This window comes from Chiloscyllium plagiosum, unplaced genomic scaffold (assembly GCF_037043375.1).
Source record: "Chiloscyllium plagiosum isolate Xiang-an unplaced genomic scaffold, Cpla_swu_hap1 HiC_scaffold_23, whole genome shotgun sequence".
Lineage (NCBI taxonomy): Eukaryota > Metazoa > Chordata > Chondrichthyes > Orectolobiformes > Hemiscylliidae > Chiloscyllium > Chiloscyllium plagiosum.
In genome coordinates this window covers 5,352,451-5,376,193 of record NW_028270161.1, presented here as the reverse complement: position 1 = coordinate 5,376,193, position 23,743 = coordinate 5,352,451, and the positions used below count along the sequence as shown (strand labels likewise).

General features: G+C 40.7%; 1 protein-coding gene across 4 annotated transcripts in view; it reads right to left on the bottom strand.

Moving 5' to 3' along the window:
- Nucleotides 1-23,743, bottom strand: part of bend7 (BEN domain containing 7) — a 44,723-nt gene that overhangs the window by 5,971 nt on the left and 15,009 nt on the right. For all 4 annotated transcript variants that reach the window (XM_087999336.1, XM_087999337.1, XM_043714176.2 and 1 more), the window contains 5 exons: nucleotides 20,387-20,503; nucleotides 18,405-18,694; nucleotides 7,141-7,366; nucleotides 5,169-5,288; nucleotides 2,116-2,172 (listed from right to left, as the gene is read on the bottom strand). In XM_087999336.1, coding sequence (XP_087855462.1) covers nucleotides 2,116-2,172; nucleotides 5,169-5,288; nucleotides 7,141-7,366; nucleotides 18,405-18,694; nucleotides 20,387-20,503 — 810 coding nt within the window. The remainder of the gene's footprint in view (nucleotides 1-2,115; nucleotides 2,173-5,168; nucleotides 5,289-7,140; nucleotides 7,367-18,404; nucleotides 18,695-20,386; nucleotides 20,504-23,743) is intronic.

Sequence of the window (23,743 nt, the reverse complement as noted above, 5' to 3'; positions counted from 1 at the left end):
GTGTCTTTCCCTCTTGTTGGGATCCTCACCACCTCCCACGATCCAGTCTTGTAGCTATGTCCTTTCGGACCTGACCAGCTCGATCAGCAGTACTGATGGTTGACATTGAAATCTTTGGCTCAGAGTACATTTTGTACCCTTGCCACTCTGAGCATTTCCTCCAAGTGTTGTTCAACATGGAGGAGTACTGATTCATCATCCAAGAGAGAACAGTACATGGATATCAGCAGATGTTTCCTTACCCATGTTTAACCCGAAACCATGGGACTTCATAAGGTCCGCAGTCAATATTGAGGACTCCCAGGGACCTCTCTCCTGATTGTATACCGCTGTGTCACCACCTCTGCTGGGTCTGTCCTGCCAGTGGGACAGCACACATCAGGGATGGTGATGTCTGGGATATTGTAAGGTATGATTTTGTAAGTATGACTATGTTGGGCTGTTGCTTGACTAGTCTAAGAAAGCTCTCACAATTTTGTTAGTAAGGAGGACTTTCAGGGTCCACAGGGTTATTTTTGCCATTGTCTTTTCTGGTGCCTCAGTAAATGCCAGATGTCTGTCTGGTTTCACTTCTTTGAGACATTGTAGTGACTGGTACAACTGAGCGCCTTGCTAGATCATTTCAAGGGCAGTTTATGAGTCAACCACATTGCTGTGGGTCTGGAGTCACATGCAGGCCAGACCAGGTGACGATGACAGATCTTCTTCCCTGAAGGACGTTAGTGAGCCAGGTGGATCTTTCCGACAAATGGCAGTGGTTTCATGGTCATCAGGAGACTCATAATACCAGATTTTTTTAAATTGAATTAAATTCCACAACTGCCATGGTGGTCCCCAGAACATTATCTGAGTTTCTGGGTTAATAATCTAACCATACTATCACAAGGGCATCACCTTCCTGCAATGATTTTCTTTGTATGACATGATAACATATGTTATAAGTAAAAAGATCAAGTTTCAAGCCTTAACATCCTCTGATATACCACTTTGCATGCCTTTGTCTAAAAGGGATCTTGTGGCACTGTGGTAGTGTCCCTACCTCTGAACCAGGAGACCCAGGTTCAAGTCCCACCTGCTTCAGAGGTGTGTCATAACATCTCTAAACAGGCTGATTTGGAAAATCTCTCAAGGAAGTCATAACGGCTGTGGCTCAAGTCTGTCCTTGGGCTCAATGGGGGAATACTTTGTTTATGACCTGTATTATGTTCTCACTCAGAAGTACTCTGCACTTAAAATTCTCATTCAAGGTATCTGCATTGCAAAATATATTATTTAAATTACTGCATTTCCTTTCTGACAGGCAATTACTGACCATGATTCCAAATGTATTCACCAAAATTATAAACTTGTATTATACTCTTCCAAACAGCTTAACAAGTCATTAGTTATAAAGAAGTCAAATACTGCAGATTCTGACCTTCCCTTTTATTCCATTTGTCCCTTCTCACTTTTCAACATAAAATCCATCACACTTCCACCTTGCTTCAGTTTCAAAGAAGAGTCACATTAGATTCAAAATGTTAACACTTTTCTACACAGGTGCTGCCTGATCTGCTCAGTTTCTCCAGCACTTGTTTCTTATTTATTTCTTCAGTTATGCTATTAATCAACAAGACTACTGCACCACTTTAGTTTCTGTCTGAGAAGCTTTGTTCATGAAGCAACTGGATTACAGCCTCCACACCAGGATTGGACTACTCTATGCGAAGGTCCTAGAGCAATTCATAAGGTGTACATTATTAATGGACTTTCTGATGAGGTCCCAAATAACCTGCTACTGGTCCTACCAAATGAACATGAACGTATGTTCCAGCTCCTTGTTCTTCTCATTCATATGGCCATTTCCATGGCAGTACTTGAAAAGAAGCAGGAGGTTCTTGTGAACACAAACATAGCAACGGTCAGATCATTGGACATTTGCAGTGTTACAGACTCTAGATATCCTGGTCAACATTTCTTCCTTAATGAACACCATCAAAAACAATTCTGTTATGACCATCATCACTCAATCATGTGTGCGACTTTGCTGGTGCTGCATTTGCATATATATTGTTTTGTATCAGAATGGTGTGTTCCTGAAATGTGTTCAATAGGACAAACATCATTGAACATTACCTGGATTTAGAACAAAACCGCTTCCCATCTTTCCGCTGGATTCAAATTGTTCCAGGACTAGAAACACAATCATGCAAAATCAATTAGATTTATTTAATACAGAGATTGCATATAATTAGATGAATCAGATTTATGGAATCGATTTAAATAATTAGTAAAGTATAGCATTCTGCATATGTAAGAACTAGAATAAACCTAATAACCCCTCAAGCCTGTTCCAACTATCAATAAGATGATAGCTCATCTTTCTCCTCAGTGACCACCTTTCTGCATTGTCTCCTAATTCTCTTTCACTTCCAATCCTTTCATTCCAAACATCTATCTCGTCTTGACTATATTCAACAATTGAGCATTCACAGCTCTCTGTTATACAGCATTCTGGAGATTAAGAGCCCTTCGAGAGAAGAAATTTCTCTGTATCTCAATCCTGAGCCTTTATCCAAAGACTATGACACCTAGTTTCCATCTCTCCAATCTGGGAAAACAGTATCTCAACATTTTTCCTGTTCTAATGAAATCACTTTTTATTCTACCCCATTCTATCCATGACTACCACCCATACATGTAGTCCAGCCACCTCCAAACCTACTGAAAAACTATCTATCTCATGCTAGTGTTTATGCAGTCACATTTTAAAGGTTCTGCAAGATCTTCTTATCCTGCTGTTTCTTCTCCCCATTATTAGATGCAAAAAGGATCTCCAACTTTGTGCAGTTCCTGAATTGCCCAGATGCTGGTTTTAATCTACACTTCGACAATATTTGTATCATGTGTTGAATTCTGAGTCTTGCTCATTTCCATCTCAGCTGAAAATGTGTTGCTGAAAAAGCGCAGCAGGTCAGGCAGCATCCAAGGAGCTGGAGAATCGACGTTTCAGGCATGAGCCCTTCTTGAGGAATGAGGAGAGTGTGCCAAGCAGGCTAAGATAAAAGGTAGGGAGGAGGGACTTGGGGGAGGGGCGTTGGAAATGCGATAGGTGAAGTCAGGAAGAAGATTGCAGGTTAGGAAGGTGGTGCTGAGTTCGAGGGTTGGGACTGAGACTCATTTCTATCTCAGGTCACCTCACACTGTTCCTTCAGAAACTTCAGCATAATTTGATTGAGTTTACACTTGCATTCCTTTATTTCAAACAAAATGCATAATATGCCTTCTCTGCACTAAACTGTCCCTGCGCCTATCTACTAACCTGTCAAAAGTCTGATGCCTTTTGGTACAACAAACAAGGGCAGGGCTTAAAGAAGTAATTGTAGGGCCTTGGATAGTGTTATAGAAGAGGGACTTAGGGGTGCAGGTATGTAGTTCTTTGAAGTTTGCGTCACATATAGACTGGGTGGTTAAGGTGTTCAGCACGCTTGCCTTCATTGTGGGCGGCATGGTGGCACAGTGGTTAGCACTGCTGCCTCACAGCGCCTGAGACCCGGGTTCAATTCCCACCTCAGGCGACTGTCTGTGTGGATTTGCACGTTCTCCCAGTGTCTGCGTGGGTTACCTCCGGGTGCTCCGGTTTCCTCCCACAATCCAAAGATGTGCAGGTCAAGTGAATTGGCCATGCTAAATTGCCCGTAGTGTTAGGCAATGGGTAAATGTAGGGGTAGGGGTGGGTGGCGGGTCAGTGTGGACTTGTTGGGCCGAAGGGCCTGTTTCCACACTGTAATGTAATGTAATGTAATGTAATCTAATCTAATCAATCCTTTGAATATAGGAGTTGGGAATTCATGTTGACGGTTGTACAGGATATTATTGAGGCCTCTTCTGGAATACTGTGTCCGGTTCAGGTCGCCCAAATGTAGGAGAGAGATTATTAAGGTAGGAAAGGGTTCAGAAGAGAATTATCAGATGTTGCTGGGTATGGAAGGTTTAACTTACAAAGAAAGGCTGGATAGGCTGGGAAATTTTTCACTGGAGCACAGGAGGTTATAAGGCAATCTTATCAAAGTTTATAAAATAATGAGAGATAGTTCATGATAGTTGTCATTTCCCTTGGATTGGAGTTTTCAAGAGTAGAGGCACATTTTTAAGGTGAGAGGACAGAGATCCAAAAAAAGACATGAGGGGCAATTTTTTTTTCACATAGAGGATGGTTTGCGTGTGGAATGAACTTCCTGAGGAAATGGTAGATGTGGTTACAATTACAATGTTTAAAAGACCTTTAGATAAGTTTGGAGGGATATGAGCCAGGACGAGGCAGGTGGGACTTGTTTAGTTTGGGAAAATGTTCAGCATGGACTGGTTGGACCACAGGGTCTGTTTTCCGTGTAGTATGACTCTAAGTGTTTGTAGCGACTCTTAATCCGTTTTATGTCAACAGTAAATTTCAGTATTAAGTTTGCATATCCACATCCAAATCAACTAAAGAAGGCAGAATCTATATTTTATGGAATGGAAGATTAAAGAGTCAAGTCTGATCATTAAATATTTGCTACTGCTTCAATGAGACATGAAAGCAAAATGTAAGAGTCATTCAACAGCATGACTATACAAAGTTTTATTCATCTAAATATAGATCTATTTTTAGATCCAGGAGTTTTCTTTTTTTCTGTAGAATTCTTGGAGACTTTGTAGTAAATAGGTTATATTACTCCTACTTCAGGTTTCACAATATTTGAAAATGAAGGCAAATGTAATTCATTCAAAAATGTAGATTATTAGCCTTCTATAATAATCACTGTTTCGAGGGTGGTGATGTAGTGGTAATGTCAAAGGACTGGTAATGCGGAGCCCCAGAATAATGCTTTTGAGACATGTTCAAATCCCACCAGGTCAGGTGAATATGTAAATTTGTCTCAGTGATATTGAGCATGAAACAAACATCAGCTGTGATAGAATGACATATGTTTGATTACTAATCCTTCAGGGAAGGAAAGCTGCCATCCTCACCTGGATCTGGTCTACATGCAACTCCAGATCTACAGGAAGGCAGCTCATTCTTAACTGGCCTCTGAAATGGCAAATCAACCCACTCAGTACGAGGGCAATTAGGGATGGGCAATAGATACTGACCTCGCCAGCAATACCAACATGCCATTGAAGTAATGCAGAATACCTTTACTTACCAGAACCCCTTTTTAAACGCTTTCTGGCTAATTTAATTTGATCTTGGAGAATCTGTATCCAATCCTTTGGTCCAGGAAGTCTATCAATCTGATTTAATGTACAGTATCTTTCTGTGAAAACTGAAATATTTAAATTTTAGTTAATTGAACACTGAAATTTATGCCAGTGAAGACATACTCTTGGATCTACAACTTGCAAAATATATATCAATAATCACGTGAAATAAATATCAATAATCACATAAAATTATGGTGTCACCAGAAATTGAAAATTATGTTGTATTATCTAAATCCTTCTTGATCTTAAACAACTAACAATCTCATATCCTTCCCATCTCTAGATGATTGTTCTGTTCATAAATCAAGGTTCTGAATGTTCATGATACATTTGTAAATTGATCTCATGCCTTGTAACTGAAGACCATGACCAAGCCAGCCCGTCCCCTGCAAATCAAGGTTGTAAGTTCAAGTCCCATTTCAGATATTTAAAATTATGTTGATAAGTAGAAACGTTTTCCCTGATGGAGGGATCAATGACTAGATTGAAGGTAAGGGGCAGGAGGTTTCAAGGGGGTTTGAGGAAAAACCTTTCCATCCAGAGGGTGGTGGGAATCTGGAACTCTCTGCCTATAAGAGTAGTACAGGCGGAACCCCTCATAACATTTAGGAATTATTTAGATGTGTACTTGCAATGCCAAGGCACACAAGGCGATGGGCCAAGTGCTGGAAAATGGGATTAGAATAGTTATGTGGCGGTTTTTGATCAGTGACGTTTCAATGGGCTGAAAGGTCTTCTAAGAACTGTTGACCTATAATCCAAGCTGGCACTTCATGATGATGCAACGTCTACTGCTCTGGCAGGGTTCCTTTCTTAGGGTAAGGGAAGCATCATGGTAATATCATTTAATTAGGCAGCAAAAGGTCTGGGCTAATGTTCTGGGGACATAAATTTAAATCCCACCAAGGGAGCTGGAGAAATGTAAATTCACAAATCTATTTTGTATCCTTCACGTGAGGAAGTCCCATACTGTTATTTGTCTGACCTACATCTGACTCCAAACTAGAACAATGTAGTTGATTCCTCACTGTCCTATGAAAAGCCACTCACTTGCATCAAACCCTTCAGAAAAAGAGCTGAACCTTCACCAAGCAGGTTGTAATGCTTCAAGAAGGCAGCTCACCACCCCATTGTCAAAGATATTTAGGGACTGACAATGAAAACTGACCTTGCCTGCGTCACTCATATCCAAAGCTCAAATATAAACATGTGAGAAGCAAATCATTCATTGAGAATTATGTCATAACTCCACCTCACTCCACAATCAGGTCTGGCAGCATCTGTAAGGAGAGAAAAGAGCTGACGTTTCGAGTCTAACTGTCCCTTTGACAATGGGTCAGTTAGACTCGAAACGTCAGCTCTTTTCTCTCCTTACAGGTGCTGCCAGACCTGCTGAGATTTTCCAGCATTTTCCCCATTTGGTTTCAGATTCCAGAATCCACAGTAATTTGCTTTTATTCACTCCACAATCAGCCTTTTATTACTGAACACAGGCTCAAAAGAAACTCAGATTAGTGACTTTCAAATTAGACATTTGTAAAGTTCACAATTTTTTCACACATGCAATTGCACAGAATATATGACAAGCAAAGTTGAAAATGTTTTATATTAATGTGAGCAAATTAAGTAATGTCATTTTGGATGCAAATGAACTATTAACAACATTCTTAAGGCAACCATTGCCCCCAAAATTTAGAAGCAGAAACATGAGACTCAATGTCTTCATGATCATGTAATGCTGCTCAGTGCTCTATGTTCATTCACAAGACTATGCACAACAGCATAAACAAGAGGTTCATTCTGAAGTATGATATAATTATTGAAAAATTATTCTTCACAATGTCTATGATGGGGCATCCAGTCCTTTTGATTAAACATAATACACATTTTGTTAATGTATTCTTTTAAAATTACCTTTTATTGCTCCCACAATGTTTTGATCAAGACCTTTTCGATTATCGTTGGCTCCTCTTTTTCTCTTCCCGTTTGGAAGAGAACTAGCCAGTGTTCGGTCATCAAAAAATGCAGAGACAAGTTTCCGAAAAAGCAAACTTCCCGAGCGAGAGTAGTTCAATAATATGGAGACCAGTTGAGATTTGGGGATAAACACGTCATAGCCTTCTGCAAGCCGGACCTCTGGCTACCAGACATGAACAGGAAATAAAGTGAAAGTTCTTATTTGATTGAACTGTGCCTTCCTCCATTGCCCCCTGCTCAAACCAACAGCACATAAACAATCCCAAAATCAAAAACTGTAATAAATCTGAAGCACTGTTGTATTTTGCCACTGCAATAAAACATTCTAGTGAAACTTCCGAAATTTGTTTAAAATAACAGCAAGTTTTACAATCTTTCCTTCACATCTGTTTCAAATCAACTTTCCTTTTCAAATGAAAACAAAAAATAAATATGATCATTGCCACTGCCAATATCTTTCTACAACATGTCTTGCGGTATATTTTTATGTGACAATTATTTGGTCAACATTCTCACACCAGAGTTATTTCATGTAACAGATTTTCTTCTGCTGTTACTTCTAAATTCTAAACATGTGATTCCCCCTTTACCCTGCTGTAAATAAGCTCTATTCTACTCAGAATGAGTACATCGCTGAACATAGTAACAAAGGCTTCATTGTGTTCAAACCAAGATACAGTACACACCCACTCGACTCCATTTTTCTCATGGCCTCACATGATGGACACCTGTCTTCCATTCCTGCAACAACCTTCATGGTTTTAAAACCCAAATCAATCTTGGTTGTGTCCTCTACTGACATCGGCCTTTATGAATTTTAAAAAAGTTTATTCTATTGGGGATTGTGTGTGTTTTTGGTTGGAACAGCATTCATAGCCCATCGCTATTGCCCTTGAGAAAGTGGTACTCAGCTGCCTTCTTGAAACACTGCAGTTGATGTGCTGTAGGTAGACCCACAATGCTCATGGAATCATAGATCCCAACAGTGTGGAAACAGGCATTTTGGCCCATCAATCCACACTGACGTTCCAAAGAGCACCCCACCCAGACTCACCCGCCACTTCCCTATCCCTATAACTTCATATTTCCCATGGTTAATTCACCTAATCAACATATCCCTGGACACTGTGTACAATTTAGCATGGCCAAGCCACCTAACCTGCACATTGGGAGGAAACTGCAGCACCAGAGGAAAATCACGCAGACATAGGGAGAATATGCAAACTTCATGCAAACAGTAGCCCGAGGCTGGAGTTGAATCAGGGTCCGTGGCGCTGTGAGGCAGTAGTGTTAACCACTGAGCCACCATGCTGTTAGGTAGGGTTTTGACCCAGTGACACTGCAATGTATCCTGGTGATATATTTCCAAGTTAGGATTGTTTTACCGATATCTGCTACCATTTTCCTTCTAGGTGGTAAAGGAAGGTTTGGATAGTGCTGTTATAGAGTCATAGAGAAACAGACCCTTCGGTCAAACCTGTCCATGCCGACCCAATCTAGTCCCACCTGCCAGCACCCGGCCCATATCCCTCCAAACCCTTCCTATTCATATACCCATCCAGAGGCCTCTTAAATGTTGCAATTGTACCAGCCTCCACCACGTCCTCTGGCAACTCATTCCATACACGTACCACCCTCTGCATTAAAAAGTTGCCCCTTAGGTCTCTTTTATATCTTTCTCCTCTCACCTTAAACCTATGCCCTCTTGTTCTGGACTCCCCGACCCCAGGAAAAAGACTTTGTCTATTTATCCTATCCATGCCCCTCATACTTTTGTAAACCTCTATAAGGTCACCCCTCAGCCTCTGATGGTCCAGGGAAAACAGCCCCAGATTGTTCAGCCTCTCCCAACAGCTCAAATCCTCCAACCCTGGCAACATCCTTGTAAATCTTTTCTGAACCCTTTCAAGTTTCACAACATCTTTCCGATAGGAAGGAGACCAGAATTGCACACAATATTCCAACAGTGGCCTAACCAATGTCCTGTACAGCCACAACATTACCTCCCAACTCCTGTACTCGATACTCTGACCAATAAAGGGAAGCATACCAAACGCCTTCTTCACTATCCTATCTACCTGCGACTCCACTTTCAAGGAGCTATGAACCTGCACTCCAAGGTCTCTTTGTTCAGCAACACTGCCTAGGACCTTTCCATTAAGTGTCCAAGTCCTGCTCAGATTTGGTTTCCCAAAATGCAGCACCTCGCATTTATCTGAATTAAACTCCATCTGCCACTTCTCAGCCCATTGGCCCATCTGGTCCAGATCCTGTTATAATCTGAGGTAACCCTCTTCGCTCTCCACTACATCTCCAATTTTGGTGTCATCTGCAAACTTACTAACTGTACCTCTTATGCTCCCATCCAAATCATTTATGTAAATGACAAAAAGTAGAGGACCCAGCACTGATCTTTGTGGCACACCACTGATCACAGGCTCCAGTCTGAAAAACAACCCTCCACCACCACCCTCTGTCTTCTACCTTTGAGCCAGTTCTGTATCCAAATGGCTCGTTCTCCCTGTATTCCATGAGATCTAACCTTGCTAATCAGTCTCCCATTGGGAACCTTGTCCAACGCCTTACTGAAGTCCATATAGATCACATCTACTGCTCTGCTCTCATTAATCTTCTTTGTTACTTCTTCAAAAAACTCAATCAAGTTTGTGAGACCTGATTTCCCACGCACAAAGCCATGTTGATTATCCCTAATCAGTCCTTGCCTTTTCAAATACATGTACATCCTGTCCCTCAGGATTTCCTCCAACAACTTGCCTACCACTGAGGTCAGGCTCACCGGTCTATAGTTCCCTGGCTTGTCTTTACCGCCCTCTTTAAACAGTGGCACCACGTATGCCAACCTCCAGTCTTCTGACACCTCACCTGTGACTATCGATGATACAAATATCTCAGCAAGAGGCCAGCAATCACTTCTCTAGCTTCCCACAGCGTTCTCGGGTACATCTGATCAGGTCCTGGGGATTTATCCATCTTTAACCATTTCAAGACATCCAGCACTTCCTCCTCTGTAATCTGGACATTTTGCAAGATGTCACCATCTATTTCCCTTCAGTCTATATCTTCCATATCCTTTTCCACAGTAAATACTGATGCAAAATATTCATTTTGTATATCCCCCATTTTCTGTGGCTCCACACAAAGGCTGCCTTGCTGATCTTTGAGGGGCCCTATTCTCGCCCCTAGTTACCCTTTTGTCCTTAATATATTTGTAAAAACCCTTTGGATTCTCCTAAATTCTATTTGCCAAAGCTATCTCATGTCCCCGTTTTACCCTCCTGATTACCCTCTTAAGTATACTCCTACATTCTTTATACTCTTCTAAGGATTCACTCGATCTATCCTGTCTATACCTGACATATGCTTCCTTCTTTTTCTTAACCAAACCCTCAATTTCTTTAGTCATCCAGCATTCCCTATACTTACCAGCCTTCCCTTTCACTCTAACAGGAATATACTTTCTCTGGATTCTTGTTATCTCATTTCTGAAGGCTTCCCATTTTCCAGGCGTCCCTTTACCTGCGAACATCTGCCTCCAATCAGCTTTCGAAAGTTTGTGCCTAATACCGTCAAAATTGGCCTTTCTCCAATTTAGAACTTCAACTTTTAGATCTGGTCTATCCTTTTCCATTACTATTTTAAAACAAATAGAATTATGGTCGCTGGCCCCAAAGTGCTCCCCCACTGACACCTCAGTCACCTGCCCTGCCTTATTTCCCAAGAGTAGGTCAAGTTTTGCACCTTCTCGAGTAGGTACATCCACATACTGAATCAGAAAATTATCTTGTACACACTTAAGAAATTCCTCTCCATCTAAACCTTTAACACTATGGCAGTCCCAGTCAATGTTTGGAAAGGTGATCATCCCTTTCTTATTTCTCGGTTCCACCCAAATAACTTCCCTGTATGTATTTCCAGGAATATCCTCCCTCAGCACAGCTGTAATGCTATCCCTTATCAAAAATGCCACTCCCCCTCCTCTCTTGCCTCCCTTTCTATCCTTCCTGTAGCATTTGTATCCTGGAACATTAAGCTGCCAGCCCTGCCCATCGCTGAGCCATGTTTCCATAATTGCTATGATATCCCAGTACCATGTTCCTAACCATGCCCTGAGTTCATCTGCCTTCCCCGTTAGGCCCCTTGCATTGGAATACATGCAGTTTAATTTATTAGTCCTATCTTGTCCCTGCCTGCCCTGACTGTTTGACTCACTTCTGTTCTCAACTGTATCAGTCTCAGATTGATCTTTCCTCACTATCTCCCTCAGTCCCACCCACCCCCCCACCCACCTTACTAGTTTAAATCCTCCCAAGCAGTTCTAGCAAATTTCCCTGCCAGTATATTAGTCCCCTTCCAATTTAGGTGCAATCCGTCCTTCTTGTACAGGTCACGTCTACCCCAAAAGAGATTCCAATGATCCAAAAATGTGAATCCTTCTCCCATACACCAGCTCCTTAGCCATGCATTCATCTGCTCTACCCTCCTATTCCTGCCCTCACTAGTTCGTAGCACTGGGAGTAATCCAGATATTATTACTCTTGAGGACCTCCTTTTTAAATTTCTGCCTAACTCTCTGTCATCTCCCTTCAGAATCTCAACCTTTTCTCTTCCTATATCATTGGTTCCAATGTGGACAACGACCTCTTGCTGGCCCCTCTCCCCCGTGAGAACATTCTGCACTCTCTCTGAGACATCCTTGATCCTGGCACCAGGGAAACAACACACCATTTTGCTTTTTCTCTGCTGGCCACAGAAACATCTGTCTGTACCTCAGACTAAAGAGTCCCCTAACACAATTGATCTCTTGGAAGCCAAAGTACCCCTCGTTGCATTAGAGCCAGTCTCAATACCAGAAACTTGGTTGTTCATGCTATGTTCCCCTGAGAATCCATCACCCCTACATTTTCCAAAACAGCATACCTGTTTGAAATGAGTATATCCACAAAAGACTCCTGCCCTAGGTGCCTACCTCTCTAACCCTTCCTGGAGTTAACCCATCTATGTGACTGTATCGGAATGTTTCCCCCCTTCCTATAACTGCCATTCATCACATATTGTTGCTGTTGCAAATTCCTCATCGCTTCTATCTGTCTCTCCAACCGATCCACTTGATCTGATAAGATTCGCATCCAACAGCATTTATGGCAGATATAATCCGCAGTAACCCTTAAACTCTCTTTAAACCCCCACAGCTGACAAGAAGTACATATCACTGCAAAGGCTACTTTTGCTCCTTCACAATCTACAGACCCAAAAAATAACACCGTCTTATTCCTCTAGAAAACACTGCACCAGGTTAAATTAATAGCTAAGGCTTATATTTTAAGTTTAATCAAGAGACTTATCTCCAAAAACATATCATCAAGAAAGAACCCACTGTACTCACTAATGCAGCCTTTCTCTTGGACAGACTTAAAACAACAATTAACTTATCTGAATCTGTGTTGTAAACTTCGCCCAAACTGGTTCCTCCAAGATTAGTTGTGAAATTCGCAGTTTGTTAATTTTCCCAGATGCACTCCGATGTCCAGCGACATGAATTCAAAAACAGCAAAGGCAGTAACTGTGCAGGTTCTCTCTCTCTTTCTCTCTCTCCTGCACTGTCCTCACCATGTGCTTCCTTTGTCTGTTCTTCTCCCTTTTAAAACTGCTGTTGTTTTGACTTTTTTTTCCAAAGTTCCAAAACAATGCATTAGCATATAAAACAGTAATTGCTGCCTCTGGAATTTAAGGAAATCAAGTCCAGCACCTAAAATACCTTAAACAAAGGAGCAGCTCTTACAGCCAGAAATTTTTACTGATTTAATCATTTACTGATTAAAAATCTATCTCAGCCTTGAATATCCTTAAAAACTCAGTCTCTATAGCCTTCTGTGGTAAAGAACTCTACAAATTCACCACTGTCTGAGGGCAGAAGTTCCTCATCTCTGTTTTAAATGGGCAACCCCTTAAACTTGAAATGATGCTGTCTGGTTCTAGACTTTCCCACAAAAGGAAACTACCTCTCCACATCTACCTGTGAAGTCCCCCAAGAATCTTGTGTGTTTCAATAAGGTCTCCTCTCATTCCTCTAAACTCCAATGAGTACAGACCTGACGCAACTCAATTCCTCTTCACAAGAAAATCCTTCCATACCCAGGATCAGCCTAGTGAATCTGCTCTGCATTGCGCCTCAGGTCGGTATATCTTTCCTAGACAAGGGGCCAACATAAATTCATCAGCAAGATACCAACTTGGAACAGGCCAAATTAGGAGCACAAGTTGCAGAAACTTCGTTTCCTTTGCATTTAGAAGAATTAGGAGCAATCTAATTAAAATTTGAAGGCATTCAAAGGTATATATGTAGAAACTGTAATGGCAGACTCCAAAATGAAAGGACATACTTCTAAAATTACAATGGACAAGTTATGAATAAAATCAGGATTTTATTGACACAAAAGGGCAGTGGAAAGCTAGAATTCATTTCCCAAGAGGCTGTGGATGTTGCATCAATTTAAATTTCATTGACTTCAGGAAGAAAGGGGAAGACATGCCCCTACCTACATCAATGGAACTGAGGTGGAGAGGGTTAAGAGCATCAAGTTCCTAGGAGTGGCGATAACCACCAATCTGTCCTGGACTCCACATGTAGATATGACAGATCAAAAAGGCACAACAATGCCTCTTCTTCCTTAGCCGTTTTAGGAAATTCGGCATGTCCGCAGGACCCTCACTAACTTTTACAGATGCACTATAGAAAGCATACTATCTGGGTGCATACTGGCCTGGTATGGCAACTGCTCCACCTAGGACCATAAGAAACTACATAAAGTGGTGTGCATAGCCCAGACCATCACAGAAGCCAACCTCCCATCCATGGACTTAATTTACACTTGCTATTGGTGCTGAAAGGGTCTCAACGTCATCAAAGACCCTTCCCAAATAATACAGGTACTATAGGGGGTACTCCCAGGGATGGGAGCCTCAGTAGAGGTGTGATGAGTAAGGCAGAACAAAGTAGTAAGACATTATATAATTAAAGTAACTTGAATGTAATTTAAGCTAGTATTTATTCAATATGTTTGTTGTTTAGTTTCAGTTAAGTAGATAGGTTTGTTTTGGTAGAATAGTGGGTTGTTTAGTAACAATGGTACTTTGTTATGGCCTTGTTCTTTGTTCTGTTTGATGGTGTTATTTCTTTCTTTATATATAAATGTTTTGTAAAAGATTTTAAAAAGCTTTTCAATAAAAAATATTTATATTAAAAAAAACCCTTCCCACCCCGATAATGCTCTCTTCCATCAGGCAGAAGATACAGATGCACACATGCATGAACACTTATACCAGCAGGTTCAAGAACAGCTTCTTCCCGGCTGTTATTAAACTGCTGAATGGACCTCTCTAGCTTCATACAATGTTGGTCTCGCTAATGTTAATCTTGCTTTGTGTATCTCTTGTGCAGCCGTAACCTTGTATGTCTCACTGTCTGAACACCCTATGATCTGTATGTCCTTGTTTGCTATGACTTGTTTGCACTGCTTGCAAAACAAAACGTTTCACTGTACTCAAGTACCTGTGACTACAATAAATCAAATCAAATCAATTTGAGACGATGGTCATTTTAAGATTACTTTCACTGTTCCCCATGCTTCTCAGAGCCAAAACATCAAAAGAACTTCTAGTCCTCAACGATGGCTACCAGATTCTTCAGGAATGATTTGTCTGCCTATGACAACTGCTTAACTGCCAGATCTTTGAAAATATCTTCTCACATTTCTGATGAATATCAACTTATAAAACCTCCACATCAAATATTTCACAGGCCACCCTAGCAATTCATTCCCCAAATGTATACAACACAAGTGATCAGATTATTTATAAACTAGAGGGCATTAATTTGTTTGATTTTCCCTCTTCTTAAAATTAAAAGCAAACACCCTGACTTGAAGTCCTTCAGTAAGTGACTTGAATTATATATATTCATTTATGTAATTGTAACAATTAACTGCAAAATTCTTTATTTGCACTTTTTCCTTTTTCTTAAAAGGCAAGATGCAACTTCTTAAAAAGATACTTTTGGAACTGAATTTACATTTAATTTTAAACAATCCGTTTCATTTTCAATCTCTACCAGAGGTAGCTGTTGTAATATATTCCTGTGCAACCTTTCAATTCAAGGTCCAATACCAACAAACTGTTATATTGGACCAGATCAAACCCCCTGAAAATACGTTAAGACGATTGTCCAGACCCTAAACTTTTCTTATTTTAAAGGTAAGTGTGAGGTGTTGTATTCCAGATGCAATTCAACTGGTCAAACTACTCGACTTTAAGTAAAACACACTATTTTTACACTAGAGTTAAAATACAGACCAAATAAAAATAAAAGAATTGGCTAAACTGTAACCATAGAAATGCTTAACTACTACTAATTAACTGTTCCAATATAGTAACATCCCATAAACACACGCTTGACAAAGGCAAATTCAGTAAAACAGATTGTCTTATATGCAATTCCGGCAGCAGGAAGAGAACCCCAGCTTTTAGCTGTAACAAAGAGGGGAATAAGACCTCCCATAAGGCCATGAGACCATAAGAAATAGGAGTGGAAGTAAGGCCATTTGGCCCATTGAGTCCTCTCCGCCATTCAATCATGGCTGGTGGGCATTTCAAAGCCACTTACCAGCACTGTCCCCGTATCCCTTAGTTCCCTGCAAGATTAAGAATTTACCAATTTCTGCCCTGAAGACATTTAACGTCCTGGCCTCCACTGCGCTCCAGTAGCAGTGAATCCACAGGCCCACCATTCTCTGGCTGAAGAAATGCCTCCTCATTTTCATTTTAAATTGACCCCCTCTAGTTCTAAGGCTGTGCTCACATGTCCTCGTATCCCTGCCTGACGAAAAGATCAAAGTAACTGCTGAAAGCTAAAACTAAAAATCTTGGTTCAATGGAAGCTTGATCCCACCCATTCAGGCTGCTTCTACGGTTCCAACTTCAAAAAAAACCTTCCTTTGTTGCAATAATCACATAATCCATCACATTGTCTGTTCCATATATCACCATGACAGGTTTAACAGATACTGGATACTGGCAAGACGATATTCTGCATCTATTACCAGACATCATTTCATTTCTATCATTCTCCACAAGGTTACCCAGAACTGGAATGAGGTTCCGTTTGCTAGTCTTGTCTCCATCTGATCCAGCTTAATGGCTGCTTCACCATAAACTGATGGAACTTTCTCGCATGGGCTGTAAATCAAGAACAGCTTCTTTGCCTTTCTTTCTCTCCCACTCCTTTCGTATCACTGAGTTCATTCACAGATTTTATTGTTGTTTCACTCATTTGAAAAGATAGTTGTTCCCTTACCAAGTTGTTACTGGAGTTGAACACAAGATAGGAATGCTTGTCCTACCCACTCGCTGTGCATAAATCCACAGCTTTGTCCTGTGAGTGAGTGCTCTGTACTCAAATGGTTTCACAATGAAACTCTTGTAAATATCAGTTAACTTTCACACATCTTGTGGAACTGCTCCAACCTACATATTCTGTGACATGACTTGATTGAAAAGCTAGTTATTGGTTAGGATTATGTGCTAACTTTAGATGATTAAGTGGGTTATTGAAAACAAAATAGTTTTAAAGATAGAATGAAAGTCAAGCTTCATTAATAATGTTAAAACTCTACTTGTGTCAATTGCTGTTTCTATTCTGAGATATTGCTCTCTCAACATCTTAAAAAGAAAATCAATTTTAACAAAATAATGAGTTGGTCATAAACTTGTTTAGAAACTAGGAACAGTAAAAAGGTTGGGTAGTTGGTTGCTGGTGTACAGACAGTCCGATAAGAAGTAATTTAGAGTGATTGGATTGATATACCTCCAAATATTTGCTGTAGTTGGCAACGTTCAGATCGAGATCTCACCATGCATAGAAAATCAAATGCACAAACCTTCACCCTGATTCCAACTTAGAGTACTCAAGCACTGTTTAACAACAGAGCTTAGTCATTCAAAACATGATGAGCTGTCACTCAAAGCGATGCCCTAAACATTGAGAACACTTGGACAATACACTTTATAGCAAATATAAACTGTAGCACATGAATTTTCATCCGTAATTCTTTGCAATAGGGGTACTAGTCCTTGATATGCTGTTCAAGGAGGGAGAGACAATTATTTCACTGCAGTGGATAGTGAAAACATTGGGAAAGTTATTCCAGTCTGCTTTGATAATTCCCACTTGCCAGCTTCAAAATATCATTGACAGAGATCTGGGAACAAATCAACAGTGTTTCGTTACGATGGGAATGATGCAGGGTCCAAAGTAAGATGAAGGATGAAAAATTATTAAAAACCTTTACAAAACCAAAAATGTAAAGTCTATTCAGACCAATGAGGGACTTGTATCAACAACTAGGAACATTGTTATGAAATTACTTAATCTTCATTGAATAATCCCTGATAGAAACAAGTCTGAAATGTTGGTCTGATCACAAAGTCAACTGAAGCAAAACATTCAGAATTCCAAACATTTTTCAGTTCCAACCAGCTTATTTTGTAAATGACAAACCAAGTCATACAGCAGTGGATCAACAGCTCGAAACAGAATACTCAACCACTTATATCTATATTTTTCTTAATGACTGATCAACCTTTTCAAAACCAGGTATTGATCCAGTTTACCTTAAAGATGTTAAACTAATGCAGCATTAAATTTCTTTATGGAATCAAAACAAAATTCATCCTCGTTTCGTTTCTCAGTTCCTGAAGATACTTCCTCTTTTGCTGGACAATTGTCAGGGAACCTCTGGTTCTGTGATCAGCCAGCTGGCCATTAGCACTGTCTGGCTGTTTCATCACAAGCCTGTCATAGTTTCAAAAATTCATTTCCAGCAAAGGTCTCAGAGGTATTAGGAATGGAATTCTTGGCTTATCTCAGGTACTGAGGTCAGTTATAAAATACTCTACAACAGAATTGAGATCAGCTGACTTAGCGCAAATCAAAGATCAAATGCAAAAATATTAATTTGCTACACTACTCATTGGATAAACTTACTAAGCCAAGCTTACACTCCTCTTAAAAGAAAATTGCAGTCTATACAGACTGTCCAATGGCTCTCTCTTGGGGCGTTAAACTCTGTATCCCATGTTCCAGGTAGTGAGCTTCTGCACTCTATGTAATAAATCCTTGTACTTACCTCTAAGAGATCATTGTTTTGTAAACTGTCCAGTTCTGAAATGTAACTTTGTATCCGATTTGGTAGACTCTGCCTTGGATTAATCTCGGTGGTCAATTTCTCTGTTGATAACGAATGGCTCTTTTCAGTCTGTGGTAAACTGATGCTCTGATTGTGAACTTTAGGATTTGGTTGAGCTGGAGCAGGCCTGATCCTGTGGATCAGTCTTTTTTTAATGATTTTGTTCCGTAGAAAACTCGAACGAAAAGTAGGAAGATGGGACGACGGAATGTGCACGGTGCTCTGAGGACCTGTAAAGAAACAAGAGGTTTTAATGTAACTCCAGGTCACTTTCTGGTGTCCGCAATAGTTATAAAGACTTCATTTTCACAGATTAAAACTGTATTTAATAAATAAGTACTTCAAGCTAGAAAAAACTATCCATTTCTAAAATATCTTTTAGTTTTCCCTTTTTTGCTGTTACGGTTTTGTGGCTCAGGGAGGGGCAGGACTAGCAGCTTAATGTTAAGGATAACATTATAGATGTACTTAGGGAAGATATTCCTGGGAGAATGTCCAGTGAAGATGTATGGTTGGAACTGAGAAATAAGAAAGGGATGATCACCATTTTCCTCATTCACGATTTCACCAGTTTCCTCATTTCTCCTCCCCCCACCTTACCCAAGTTCCAGCCTTCCAGCTCAGCACCGTCCTCATGACCTGTCCCATCTGTAGATTTTCCTTCTTCCCTATCTGCACCACCTTCCCCTCCGACCTATCACCTTTACCCACACCTCCATCAACCTATTGCATTCTCAGCTACCTTCCCCTCAGCCCCACCCCCCTCCCATTTATCTCTCCACCCCTCCAAGGCCCCCAGCCTCATTCCTGATGAAGGGCTTTTGCCCAAAGCATCGACTCTCCTGCTCCTCAGATGCTGCCTGACCTGCTGTGCTTTTCCAGCACCACACTCTTGAATCTAATCTCGAGCATCTGCAATACTCACTTTTGTCTATAAATTGTGGAACACCACTAGGATCTTTATTTTGGCCCCAGCTGTTCACAACATATAATCAATAATTTGGATGTGGAGAACAATTGTAATATTTTCAAGTTTGCACAGTACACCTAAACTAGGTGGGAACTACGCTATAAGAAAGATGCTTTGCAATGGGCTTTGTGTGTAGTTAAGAATGAGGCAGATAGTAATATAAAGTGAAAAAATGTGAGTTTACCCACTTTGCTTGGAGGAACAGATGTCCAGAGTTTTTCTTACATGGTAAAGAAATGAGATGTATACAGGAACAGGGTATCTTGTCAATAAGCCACTGAAGATTATATACAAATGCAGTGGGCAATTAGGAAGTCTTATGGAACTTTAGCTTTGATTGCAAGTGGACATGATTACATGGTGAATATCAATCCACAGTGCCACTAAGAATGGAGATCCAGGATTTTGACCCAGTAATAGAGAAGGACCAGTGATATCATTTCACGTGAAGGCTTTGGGTGACTTGGAGGGGAACTTGCAGGTGCTGGTGTTTCCATGTATGAGCTGTTCATGTCCATCTAGGTGGGATAGATTGTAGTTTTGGAAGCTGCTGAAGGAACTGTCGCGTACTACTGCAATGCATCTTGCAGATGGTACATACTGCTGCTACTGTGTGTCAGTGGTGAGGAAGTGAATATTCAGGTGGTAGATAGGAGGCTATCATTCAATGCAGATCAAACCACAGGATCTTGCTGAATTATACAGCTCAATGCTATACTGAAGGAAGAATACTGAAAATAATTGGAAACTAAAGATTTAAGTAAATCACACTCACATTGACAAGAAACAGAAAGACTACTGATTCAACTGTGAACTTTAGAAGTTTATTGATGCAGTCTACACTGTTGGAAGATTCCTTGATACATGCCTTGTTTTTCTTCCAAGAAAGCATTTAAATTATAGAAAAAGGAAGAAACTTTACATCATTCTACACAATGAAATCAGACCATACCTGCTTGTCCTTGCATCAGTTCACGTAGAGTTCGAAGCTCGTGCAGTATGGCTAATAATGTTGGCTGACAACTGCACATACAACAGTTCGAACCCATTGCAGAATATGGCATCTCTCCTGCAGAACAACCCAATGTTCTAAATTAATTCGGTGTATGAAAAATGAGCAATAACCCTAGTAATACAAATAACATTTTAGGAGTGAGAAGGAACAAATTTTGATAATTTATAATGAGGTTGGGATTCAGGGTGAGCTTGCCAGTTGGATACAAAATTGGCTTCATAGTAGGAGACAGAGGGTGATGGTGGAGGGTTGTTTTTTGGACTGGAGGTCTACGATGAGTGGTGTTCCACAGGGATCGGTACTGGTTTCACTTTTGTTTCTCATTTATATAAATAATTTGGATGAGAATGTAGGAGGTATGGTTAGTAGGTTTGCAGATGCCACCAAAATCGGTGGTATAGTGGTCAGTGAAGAAGGTTATCTAAGATTACAGAGACATTGATCAAATGGGTCAATGGGCTGAGGAGTAGCAAATGAAGTTTAATTTGGATAAACGTGAGGTATTGCATTTTCATTATACAAACAAGGACATGACTAATATAATTAATGTTGGGGGGCTCTGGCTAGTGTTGTAAAACAGAGAGACCGAGCAGTTCAGGTACATAAATTTTGAAATTTGCATCACAGGTAGATTGGGTGGTTAAGTAGCCATTTAGCATGCTTGTCTTCACTGTTCAGACCTTTGAGAATAGGAGTTGGGATGTCATGTTGAGGTTGCTCAGGGCATTGATTAGGCGTCTTTAGGAATCTTTGTGCAGTTTTGGTCACCCTGTTATAGGAAGAACATTAAATTGAACAGGACTCAAAAAGATTTACCAAATATTGTCAGGAATGAAATGTTTGAGATAGAAAAATAGAAAAGCTGGATGGGCTGGGAGTGTTCTCAGTGAAACACAGGTGGTTGAGGGGTGACCTTACTGAGGCTTATAAAATCATGAGGGGAAATGATAAGGTGAATAGCAAAAGTCTTTTTCCTAGGGTAGAGAGAGGAGAAAGATTTAAAAAGGACCTGAGGGGCAACCTTTTTACACAGAGAGTGGTTCGTGTATGGAATGAACAGCCAGAGGAAGTGGTGGATGTGGGTCCAGTTACAACATTTAAAAGATATTTGGATAAGTTTATGAATAAGAAAGGTTTAGAGGGATATGGGCAAGCACAGATGGAACTAGCTCGTTTGGGAACATGGTCTGCGTGGACTGGTCTGTTTCCATGCTCTATGACTCTGAGGTAGTGGCCATCTGATAGGTGATTTACCAATTTACTTATACAGATCTATTGCACCAAGTCATATTCATCTACCATTCTGATATTCACTGACCTACATGGGCTGCCTCTCAAGTAATGCTTCAATTTTAGAACTCTACTTATTTTCAAATCCCTCCATGTTCGACCTCTCCACTTCTGAAACCTCCTTAACCCCACAACCCTCTGAGATTTCTGTGTTCATTGAATTCTAGCTTCTCTTGCATTCCCAGTGCTAATCTCTTCACTTTTGGCCACAGTGCCTACAGCTGCCTGAACTCTAACGTCTCTCTGTCCTCTCCGATGATACTGTTAAAACCTACCTCTGATCAAGCTTTGGCCAGCTGCCCTAATACTGTCATATGTGGTTCAATGTCAAATCCTGCTTTGAGAGCACGCCTGTAAAGTCCTTGGGAAATGTTATTACATTAAAGGAGCTATATAAATAAATATTGTTGAGGCACTTGTGCACCTGCGTCCTCAGAACTCCTGCCGCCTCTCCTTTCTTGAGAATACGGTACCAGGATTGTTGGCTAGTCTTTGATTTGAGGTTATCTACTCAGTGTTGCAAAATCTGCCATTGGCTTTCAAATGACAGGTCAGACTGATTCTTGATCTGCAGATCTTTGGGTCATGGGACTTGGAGTGCAGGAATTGCCTCTGTCTGCTAGGGCAGCAAGAGAAGAGAAAGAGATATACAAACTGCCAAAATCTGCAGAGAAATACTGAAGTTGCAGATATGTAGGAAAATAAGGCTAGAGAACTAAAAATGAGCTGAGTCCAGGTACTGGCTTGTACTAAGCAAGTTATGTGGCAAACAATGTATTAATGAAGTTTTGTGGAAAACAATGTATTAACTAAGTTATGCAGAAAACATGGAAGATGAAGTAATTTAAAAGCCTCATCTGGACAATGAGTAATGAGGTAATGCTACCTAGGACCTGGGGTCTGGGCCAGTGAGGTAAAGGCAGCGATAAAGCAAATGAGCCTGAGCCAACGGGGAACAGACAGTACAGCTCGAAGTAGACAAGGAAAGGAATAAGACAATGATGCTCGGGCGTGGAACCAGTGAAAATTCAAGAGACCAACCATCGTAGAAACAGATCTTACATCAAGGATGGTGATAACATCAACGAGAGAAGGAACAGAGCACCTGGCCAACATCAGCAGCTCTCCTGCTCAGGTATTAACTTTTGTATTTCTGGACTACTCAGGGAGTGTTGGTGTAGAAATAGGTTCTAGTTTGTGGTAAAATGTATAAGCCACATATGTATTGTCTAATACATTAATAAAGTGACTTCTGAGTTACGAGAGAATTGACTCTTCTCCTCTCTGTACAGGAGAAAGTGAGGTCTGCAGATGCTGGAGATCAGAGATGGAAATGTGTTGCTGGAAAAGCGCAGCAGGTCAGGCAGCATCTAGGGAACAGGAGAATCGACGTTTCGGGCATTAGCCCTTCTTCAGGAAGAAGGGCTAATGCCCGAAACGTCGATTCTCCTGTTCCCTAGATGCTGCCTGACCTGCTGCGCTTTTCCAGCAACACATTTCCATCTCCTCTCTGTACAAGCCACTAAGCGTAGCTGGCAATTTCCAGGCTACAATTTCCAGGCTTCTCTGCTTTCTCCCTCTGCTTCATCTTTAAGGTGTTTGGACTTAAAGTGTGATCCAGGTTGATGGACAAGTTGTCTGATTTGGTAGTAACCTCCTCCTTGTCATTAATGTGAGGAGATCTTCATAGGGCGTGTACAGCTTTTTATTTGTTCTACTCTGGAATGCTGATCATTTGAGAATTGAGAAAAAAATAGGAGCGGTTGAGGGAAACATTTTTCAGCCATCCAGAGATGGTGTACAATTCATGGAGATGGTTTTGAGATAACCTTTTTGGAATGTTTGTGGAGATGGTTTCAGAAGGACACTCATATTGTTTAGACAGTCCTCCCATTGATTATGGAGGTTGCAGAAAGGCATGGATGATGCATCTTCTCCAGCAGTCTTATTTGTTTGGATAAACAGTCAATTAGATTAGATTAGATTACATTACAGCGTGGAAAC